Here is a 10,611-nt window from a genome sequence, read left to right on the forward strand (position 1 = left end):
ACAAAATATATTTTTAAAAAATATGGCTTTATTCTTCCTCTTTGTGTAGGAAAGAAAGACTGACTTTTTTTTTCCTTGTGAGACAACAATGTGGCAAAACAAAGATTATAATAGTCTTGAAAAAAAAAATGTGCCAATGTGTTTATGAACTACTGGGATTAATCTAGCTGTACATGGATTCAAAAGAGACCAAAGTTAGGAATATATTTTTGTGACAAGGGCATTAAATTCATTAGTGTAGCTCCTAATCGGTGTGTAGAGTTTGATTTCATAATGTACACACCATCTCATTTATTCTTCACGGTAACACTGCAAAATAGTGGAAAACTTATTTGAAAAGTGATTAATTTTTCTGTTATTCTTTTCTTTATTTTACACCATAGTACGTTGTTATCAGCATCTCACAGGTGGTAAACCTATAGATGTTTAAATAGATATTCCCCTTTTTGAGGAGAAGAAGGAGGAAGAGAAAAAGTTCTAATTTTGGTTTTCATTCATGTCATGGGACTCAAAATGTTTTATTACGTTTTTATTGTGGTGCATTCACTTCTCCTGGATTCTGTTAAAAATAATTAAATGTTTTATAATTTAGTGTCTCAATAAATGTTCAGTACTTCTTTGTGAAAAATGTAGTTGGGTTTACAGAGCATTTGTACAATATAAAGTTAAGTATTTCAATACACTAAATTGTATAGATGGTTGATTTAGCCACATAAGGAAATAAACTTGCATGTACATGAATCAATAGATTTGGAATTATTCCGACAATAAAAAAGGAAAATCATAGCTAGGATATTTTCTCTAAGTATTAGCATTTACATTCTAAATGCTAAATTACCAATAATTTATTTGTTATATCAAAAATTTTGTTCTTTCTGAACTATAGGGCTCTTATTTTATATAAGTAATATTTAAAACATATTAGTTATAAAAATAACATAGGAATGATAATTTGGTTATGATATCTAATATCTTTCTTCCACCTCTAATGCTTTTGACTCTAGAAAAGTTATTTTATTCACAAAGAAATGATAGTCATTGACCTTTAAAAGTCATTTTTACATAAAATGAGACTTTTTAATATAAATTCTCAAATATTTGTCCATTTTCCAAGCAGTATGAACATTTCAAACCTAGATTTATTCTAAATTCCAGAGAATATTTGATGTCTATACAAATGTTTTAAATATTTTGATATTTTATAAACTAAAAATGAATCACTGAATGTGCTCCATTATTAATAGCATGAATGAAAGCAAGACACTTTTCCATGTGTATTATAATTTAGCATGAGATGACATCAACTGTCTTTTCTAAATTAAAATCTTACAAAGTTATAATTGTTATTTTAAATTGCTACTTGAAAATTATATATTTTAACAATTCTAAGTTATTCTTTTTAGGAAAATGTAAATAACTTACATTTTTGTTTTTAAGTCAATAACCAACTCAGCATGCTAGAAGTTTAAAACAATAAGATAACTACAAATGTACATGATACTTATAAATTTAAATGATTTAGACCAACTTCTAGACTCATCATACCTATTTATATTAGGAACATCAATATATGATTTTAAAAGTTTGTAATTTAAGAGTTTCTATTGTTCACAAACTTTATTCTTTAATGTAATACACTTTCAAATAAATCAAGATTTCAAGGTCCTTGTAGTACATAGAAAGACCAATTTGGTTCATTGCCTCACATTTTTTACTTAAATACCCCTATTTCGTGATACATACATGCAGTTTGAAAATTACTAAGAAAGCATAGATTATCTTAGTTGTCTTTCTCATTCGCAAAGCGATTAATAAACTGCTTTCCTATAACAGTTTTAATAAACTGCTTTCAATGATAAAGAATTATTTAGAATTAAAATAATTGATATAGAAAGAGTGCAAAATCTATATAGAATGCCAATTGCAAAGTTATCTGTATGGAAATAAGTATTGTTATATAAACACTTTCATGAAGAATAATATTCTGAGGTATAATTACATATGTAAGGAAGATGCATTTTTATGAGTAGGAAACTCAAGAAAAGAATATTATCTTTATCTCTTTAGAAACAAAAACAAATACATGTAATATATTATAATTTGGCATATAATATATAAACTCATTTTTGCATTTTATGTATTATAAATGTTTGTATTTTGTATATGTTTTAAGCATATGTATTATTTACATTTTATAGAATATATAACAACTTAATAAAGTTATTTGGGAAGTAAAAAAAGTTGATAATAAATAATAAAGAATAAAAAAGTTACTATACATTGTATTTGGAAAAAAATGGCATCTGCAATCAAAATTATTTTTCAATTAATAGAAACATAAAATTTACATTAATTTAATTTATTCCCTGTTTTACAGGAAATATTGATGAAGCAGAACAAGAATGGAAAGCAGGATTCCATCGCTGGAACAATTACATGATGGACTGGAAAAATCAATTTAACGATTACACTAGCAAGAAAGACAGCTGTGCAGGTCTCTAATTAATAGATTTACCCTTTGTAGAATGTTCATTTTCCTGTAAATCAAGGCAAAAATACCAGTAGCTCTCCTACACACCTAGCAAGAAGCTATTATATAGCTGAACAAAAATGCCAGAAGGATAATATCGATTTCTCACATCTATCACTTAGCATTGTACCTAGCATTCCAAAACCCAAAAGGCTAGAACATGTTTAATTAAATTTCACAGTACTAAAGTGTGACAGTTAATTATATGCATATTTAAATGATTTGTGGCTTCAAACTTTTTCTTTTCCAAATAACATTAACACTTATTTTCTAAAAAGTATCTCTATCCTAATTTTGAGTTGCATTTTTTTCCCTAACCACTCATAAAAGGGTACCTTTTTAGAATGAATGAGGTCTTGAAACACTGGGTACTATAATTTACAATACCCTTTCCCCTAAATAATTTATGAAGTTAATGTCAATATGAGCTGCAAAATGAAACAGAAAATAACTGTTCCTTTGTTTTTAACATGAAGCAGGAGGGAGTCTTAAAATAAGAGGCTTGGTCGCTTAGAAACAAAATGTTGCTACCAAGAGATAAAGAGCAAAACAGTGCATGCCTGTTTTATATTTTTAGTAACATATATTCTTAGAATCCTCAAATTATATTCTTTATTCTTTTAACTCTTGCCCATTTGAAACTCCCCACTCTCTTACACCTCCCCAAACATGTATGTGTATAAATTACTCTTCTTATAACTCCCAACAAAATGTAGATGAGCAGAAGTCTACAGTCAGAAATCATGTACCGTCTGGGATAGAAAACCTGGATGGACCCAGAAATATTTGTAAAAATGGTTCATTTTTCATAGGAAAATTGTTCAATTGCAAAAAAAATAACTATTTCTACTTTCAACAGCCAAATTGTATTATTTTTATAACTTAAAAATGGCAAAGCTACATGCACTAACTTGCATGGCAAAGGACCGTATCTAGTGAATAAAGTTATTGTAATTCACTAAAGAGGATGAGTTGGAAGGGAGAAGTTCCAGAAAATGGTAGTACTTATTGATTATGTTCATTAAGAATAGAAAACTAGCCCTGGCTGAGTGTGGATCAGTTGTTGGGCATCATCTCCTGTGCACCTCAAGGTTCCTGGTTTGATTCCCAATCAGGGCACATGTTCTGGCTTGATCCTCTATAGGGAGCATGCAGGAGGCAGTCCATGGGTGTTTCACTTTCACATTGATGTTTCTCTCTCTCTCCCTGCTTCTCTCTCTAAAAATCAATAAAATGTCTTAAAACAAACAAACAAACAAACAAAAAGAATTGAAAACTAGCACTCAAGATAGGACAAAGTGAGTCTACAGGTCTGTATACTGTTGGTAAAAGCATATCCCATTGTTCATTTTTCCTGTGTGTCCATGGTTAGAGCTAGTGTGGGTCTGCCATCCACACTCAAAGTTCATGGTACTTTGTTAGCTTTAGCTGTTGCAGCGGTTCTCAACCTGTGGGTCGTGACCCCATTGGCGGTCGAATGACCCTTTCACAGGGGTCGCCTAAGACCATCCTGCATATCAGATATTTACATTATGATTCATAACAGTAGCAACATTATATTTATGAAGTGGCAACGAAAACAATTTTATGGTTGGGTCACAACATGAGGAACTGTATTTAAAGGGCCAGAAGGTTGAGAACCACTGTGTTAGAGTTTTACAGTGGAAGCCAAGTCAGTTTTGATATCACTTCAGTACTGCTATAGATTGACTTTTTCTGTTATTGTTTATGGTTCTTCCCTCATATTGAAGTGAAGAAAAAAAGCATACAAATGATAGGTGAATTACCGACCTCCCATCCTATATCTTCTTGATTTCCCAGGGGCCATTCTTCCAGGATATACTATATTTTTTGGAATCACTTGAGACTCCTTTTGATGTGGAATACTCTGATATATGAAAGGTATCATTTTTAAAGGCAAAGTAATTAATTTCTGGCCCAGAAATTAAATTCCACAGATAAATCTTAACGTAATTGCTGCTGTGACATTTTAGCAAAATATTCTAATAATTGGAACCTTCTCAACATTTCTGAAAAAGATGACAAACTCAACAGTTAATAAATTTTTCTGTTGTAGTTGTATGTTCTCTTTATACAAAATTAGAATGGTAAAAAAAAATAGGAAATGGAGGTTTTTTTGACTAAATGTATTTAAAGGTAAACCAATAGTGCTGTTTACCAATACAATCTTGGTGGAACCTTCAGACTATCAAAGAATAAAACAAAGACCACCACATTTAAACATATACACCCAGACATGCACACAGAAAGATGCAAAAACATGCATTTTTATGTATAGGAGTTAATTAATGTGCAACAAGAGATCACCTTAAAAATTTTACTGAATTATTACAGGAGGGGGTTAAAAAGAGATTTTGCCATATTTTTTAAAAAGCATTATCTATCTATATATAAAAGGCTAATATGCAAAGTGTCCCCTTGGGAGTTCAACCAGGAGACCAGGAGTTGGCTATGATGTGCACTGACCACCAGGGGGAGGCGTGGACCGAAGGAAGGCCTGGCAGGCAGTTGGCAGCCGGGGAAGGGAGGCCTGGCCAGCAGCCTGAAGGCTCTGATCATCCCTGATCACCAGCCCGGCCTAGGAACCCTACTGGTGGACGAATTTCATGCATCGGGCCTCTAATAGTCATATAATGGCCATCTGTTCAAGTATTAAAAACTAAGGTAATCCAAACTCATCAAGTTGTATGCCTTAATTATCTACAGCTTTTTGTATATCACTGTACCTAAATAAAATTATTTAAATTTTTTAAAATATATATCTATATGCCTTATATACCTGTAAAACATGTGGGGGTTAGGAGTAATGGATTACAAAGATATAGTGGGAAAATGTATTTTAATTTTGATGATGATTTCACAAATGTATATATATGTCAATCTTATCAACTTGAACATTTTAAATGTCAAGTATATCTCAATAAAGCAGTTTAAAAAACAAACAACAAATAAATAAAATAAAGAGTCTTTCCTATAAAAAATAACTAAGGTAAGATTTACATACATTTTATAAGTGTAGATATTAATAGAAATAGAACTATATGTTTATTATGTATAAACATATAATTACAAAAAATAATATTAAATTGTTATTAGTCATATTAGAGCCAGTTGTGATATAAAATACACAGTCATTTTGATATGTCATTGGCATGTGCTGCTATAATTGGAAAAAAATTATTTACAAATTAATTAAAGAGAGAAATAATAAACCAATTATATTGTTAGTAACTGAGTGAGGAATATTATTAATCAAATTATGAGGTTTGTAGTCTCAGGAGAATAAACTATAAAAATATATATAATATTGTTAAGAATTCTAAAATCTTTGAAATGAATATGCCAAGAATATTATCTATCACCTATCTACCCATCCCTCTATCTATGTGTTATCTATCTAGAATAGCTACCCTCAATTTTAATCAAAGGGGAAAAAATACCACCAGATAAATAGTAATGGTATAGCTAATTCAACCTGGAATATAAATTCAAAGTCATTGCCATGGCTAAGATAACTTAATGCTTCCCATCGCATGACCAAACTTTGGACAGAAGTCTTCCTGACTGTAGGTCTCTGACCTCCCATTTCTTACTTAGAGCATTAACTTCAGAAATCTTACAAATGTCAATTCTTTCTCTGCTTCTTGAAATATCTGTAAAGCTCCCAGCCTCTTGCCACGTTTTTTTTTCCACAGGAAATGTCTTTCACAAAGACCTGGGAATGATTGCTTTGAATCTAAATATTAAAAAAGATAGTGCCTTCATCGGCCAGTCTCTGTGGGCAGATAGGATCCTGACTTTGAAGGGAGCCAATTACCAAATACATATGGCCTAATCATAAAGAAAAACATTTGCCATTCCAATAACTCAGTGTGCTCAGCACAACTTATTAGTCAACCCTTCCCCAATGTCCTTCAGTACTTTTCCACTAGCTCACCTCAGCTTTTATTTCAGAGGAGTTCAATTTTTATCCTCTATTGCAGTAGTCTTGCACAAACTTTCTCCTGCCTGTTGACTTTATTCACTGTAATTTTTACTTTAAGAGCCTCAACCAACCTCTAAGATTTCTTAAAGTGCTTAGGACACAAATACATTTCTATCAATTTTCTATTGCCATGTCAAGAAAATACAAATATTTTTCTTATCACAGATACCCTTCAGGAACAGTAATTCTCTTAACAACTTAATGAAGAAGATGGCAGACCTTGAATTTATGAGATGTTGAGTTTTTACTAACTTTTTGGTAGTTTTTTTCCTAATATATTTTAGACCTTAGGCAGATAATAATCTGCATATTCCAGAATATTTTCTTCTTCTTTTCTACATGAAATATAAGTTTTCGTGGTGATAATGTTTTCCTGATAGATGGTTATGGACAAACTCATTTTGCACATAACATTCCTTTTCTTTACCCTTTTCTCTTCTCTCCTCTCTTCTTTCTTTTTCTGTTTCTTTAATGCAAAGGAATAGCCACAGATCCATAAGCTGTGGTCTAAAAGTCACTGGTAATATAAAAAATTGCATTTATATCTATAATGCAAATTTTCATTATGCTGTTAAGACCTTTGGGAACAGACCTTAGAAAATATGATTCCCAGAAATATATGAGTTTTGGGAGGAACAAAACTTGGTTTTCAGCACATCAAATGAGACTTTAGTCTATTGCCCCAGGCACAAAATAACTTTTTTTTTTCACGAGGACTCTTCCTCTCCCACTGTTCTTAAAAGAGATTTTTCTGGTTTTCTTTAGTTGAAATGTGCTATCTTTGTTTTACAATGTTGTAATATGCTAATTTTGAAGTTACTATCTTTGTGCAAGGTAATAAGTGAGTGAAAAACAAATGCTAACATCTGCTATGGCATTTCAATTTTAAACCAAATGTGTGTATAATATTCTCTTTGGTAAGTGAATTAACATTTTCACATAACCATGAAAGATAAAATTTTAATAATCTCCCTTGGAGTTGTCTCTTTGAAATCATGTGCAAAGTAAGAAGTGAGAATTTTAACAGAACACTATTCCTTCTTTCCTTTTAGATTTTTGAAGATTTCAAAGACAGTAAGTACCATGTCCTCTCTCTCTCAATCCACCTGGCATTAAAGCCAGTTAGAGAGGCAGCTATCCATTTCTCTTAGAGTAGATTTAAGGCTACCAATGATTGTGTTAAATTCCAGAACACACAAGCTTCTTGATCACTGTTTAGCACTGTTATATGAAATTACATTTCATATACATTTTTCAGTACCTGGAAAACATTCTAACATTTCTATGATGTCTTATAATCATCTTTTCAACCTTTACATTAACTGTCACTACTTCTTGAAAGAAGAGAATTTTAAATTATTACTCCAAGTATGTCTTAATGCCCTAATGTAAAGTAACACATTACTAGTATCAGTCTAATGCATAGGGTGTCAATTTTAGTAAATTTGATTGGATCCCATAGATCCCATCTTAAGAAAGTCAATGGTAATATTTTGGGACATTTTCCCATATAAGACATTCCTACTCATCAGATTTTAAAAGCAGCTTTAGAGGAGAACTACTTGTACCATATAAGAGGACAGGTACCTGTGGCCCTCCATCTTCAAAACTATGTGTTGGTTGCATATCTATATCCTAATTAACTATCATCTCTTTTTCTGTCTTATTTATCTACAGAAATGTTATTAGTATATTAACATTTTTAAAAGTATCTTCATTTAAAAAATCTTAGAAAATATAAAAAATAAAAAATTGCAGTCATACTGACCAAAGATAACTTTTTAAGCATATATGTATATGAATTTTTATCTACTACAAAAATGCATATGTTTACATAACATACATATTTCAAAATATCTCTCAGGATATACTGAGATAAAGTTTCATTCACTTTTTATTTTTTATTTTAATGTGTTCATTCAAAAATGCAAATTTAGAGGAGTAAACAAAAGATTTTCTGCCTAAATAACTGGTTGAATAGATTTATCATATTCTGAGGCAAGGAAAGTTGTAGGTCCAGCAGGTCTAAATAGAGAAGCAAGAGTTTGGTTGAGGATGTGTTAACTTTCAGATACCTATTAGATATCTAAGAAAGAGATAGAAAAAGCACTTTATTAAATAAGAGGTGAATGCAAGGAAGATGTCTAGATTAGAGATATAAATTAGGTTGTCGCCAACATCGAGATGTTATATAAAGCCATTGGACTGAAGGAGATTACCGAGGGATTGGGTGTAAATCTGGACTGAGCAGAGCCAGCACTCCAGCACTGAGACTTGATTTGATGTTAAGTCTCTGTTAAGCTATGGTACTATTGCCAGATCTTTAAAACAACAACAAAAACTTGCTTCTTCCTAAGTTTCTAACCTTGACTCATCTCCCTTCCATCTATAATTCAACAAAATTTTCCTTTTGGAAAAAACAAAACAAAAACAAGTTTTTTTTTATATCTAAGACAATCTTTTGGTTAAATTTATATCACCATTTAAATATATTTTCTTCAACTTCATAGCATTATCTACCAAATAAAAGTCTAAAAATAAGTAGAGTTTTGTTTTTATGCATATAATTATATATATATATATATCTGTTTGGACACTTGCAATACTTATACATATATGCATACAGACCTATAATTCACAGGCTAAATAATGACCTCTCCCCCCCAAAAGACATCTACTTTCTAATCCCTCGAACTTGTAAATGTTACCTTATATTGCATAAATTAATTTTGCAGAAGTGATTAAGTTGAAAATCTTGAAAGGAAAAGATAATATTGCATTATCCAGGAGGGCACTAAATACAACAATATGTATTCTTTTTTTTTTCAATTAAATCTTTATTGTTCAGATTATTACAGTTGTTCCTCTTTTTCCCCCCCATAGCTCCCCTCCACCCGGTTCCCACCCCACCCTCTACCCTTCCCCCCGCCCCTGCCGCCACTGTCCTCATCCACAGGTGTATGATTTTTTTCCAGTCTCTTCCCGCACTCCCCACACCCTTTTCCCCCTGGACTGACAATTCATATGTATTCTTGTAAGACAGAGGCAGAGGGTGATTTGAAACACAGAACAGGAGAAAGAAGGTGATGTGACCAGGAAGAGATTGGAGGGATTCAGACACAAGCTAAGAAATGCCAGCAGCCAGCAGAATGTAGAAGATACAACAAATGAATTCTCCCCTGGAGCCTATGGAAGAAGGTGGCCCTGCGGACACCTTGGTTTTGACACGGTGAAACTGACTTCAAATTTCTCACCTCTAGAAGCAGAAGAGAATAAATTTGAATTGTTTAATCCATCAAGTTTGTGTTAATGTGTCATACCAGTGATGGGAAATTAATAATTATTAATCTAACATAATTTTCCCTAGGGTTTTAAAGTTGTTTTCAAAGCTATTTTTAATCTGCTAGTTAAAATATATCTTCATTTTGTGACAGTTTTCAGGTATATATCCATTATATGTGCTCGGTCCACTCTACTCTCCCTTCCTGTGGCCCTATCATATTTGGGTCCCACTACCTGAATCTGTCCCACTTTAACTTTTCTTGCCCTGGCAGGTGTTGGTTGAGCATTGTCCCATGAACCAAAAGTCATCAGCTTGATATCAGTCGGGGCACATGCCCTGGTTGCTGTCTCAATCTCCAGTAGGGGGCCTGCAGGAGACAATGGATCCATGTTTCTCTCTCACATTGATGCTTCTTTCTCTCTCTCTAAAAATCAATAAAAGCATTATTTTTGTTTTCTTTATTGCTTTCCTCAGAAATACTCTGAAGTTTCCCCTCCAGTGTTTGCTCCTCTTCCTAGATTTGCCTTCTCTACCTAATCCTTTATTCTATTACCACCATTATTTTTATTAAATTTTGTAATTTGTGTTTTGCATCTCATATTGTTTTTATTTCAACTTATTTCCTCTTTTTGATTTTCTGTTATAATTCCATAAATGCAAAAAAATCCCTTTAACCTTTTAAAATAAATTTTTATTATTCACAAATATTCTAAAAATTTCTAATTATTTATGTGCTAACAATTTCTCAAGCAAGTATTCTTTGATATAGCCATTTATTTTAGATTAATTATT

General features: G+C 31.9%; 1 protein-coding gene across 2 annotated transcripts in view; it reads left to right on the forward strand.

Moving 5' to 3' along the window:
- The window catches only part of BCHE (butyrylcholinesterase), a 57,041-nt gene extending 46,913 nt beyond the window's left edge, over positions 1 to 10,128 (forward strand). Inside the window, exons 4-6 of one of the 2 annotated variants that reach the window (XM_015562385.1) lie at positions 2,378 to 2,494; positions 7,589 to 7,614; positions 9,576 to 10,128. In XM_015562385.1, coding sequence (XP_015417871.1) covers positions 2,378 to 2,494; positions 7,589 to 7,596 — 125 coding nt within the window. In that variant the 3' untranslated portion in view covers positions 7,597 to 7,614; positions 9,576 to 10,128. Of the gene's footprint in view, positions 1 to 2,377; positions 2,983 to 7,588; positions 7,615 to 9,575 lie in introns of those variants that run through there. The other variant, XM_006761346.2, reaches the window with a different exon arrangement.
- The last annotated feature ends 483 nt before the right edge of the window (positions 10,129 to 10,611 follow it).

The sequence above is a fragment of the Myotis davidii genome, unplaced genomic scaffold (genome assembly GCF_000327345.1).
Source record: "Myotis davidii unplaced genomic scaffold, ASM32734v1 scaffold777, whole genome shotgun sequence".
NCBI classification, from domain to species: domain Eukaryota; kingdom Metazoa; phylum Chordata; class Mammalia; order Chiroptera; family Vespertilionidae; genus Myotis; species Myotis davidii.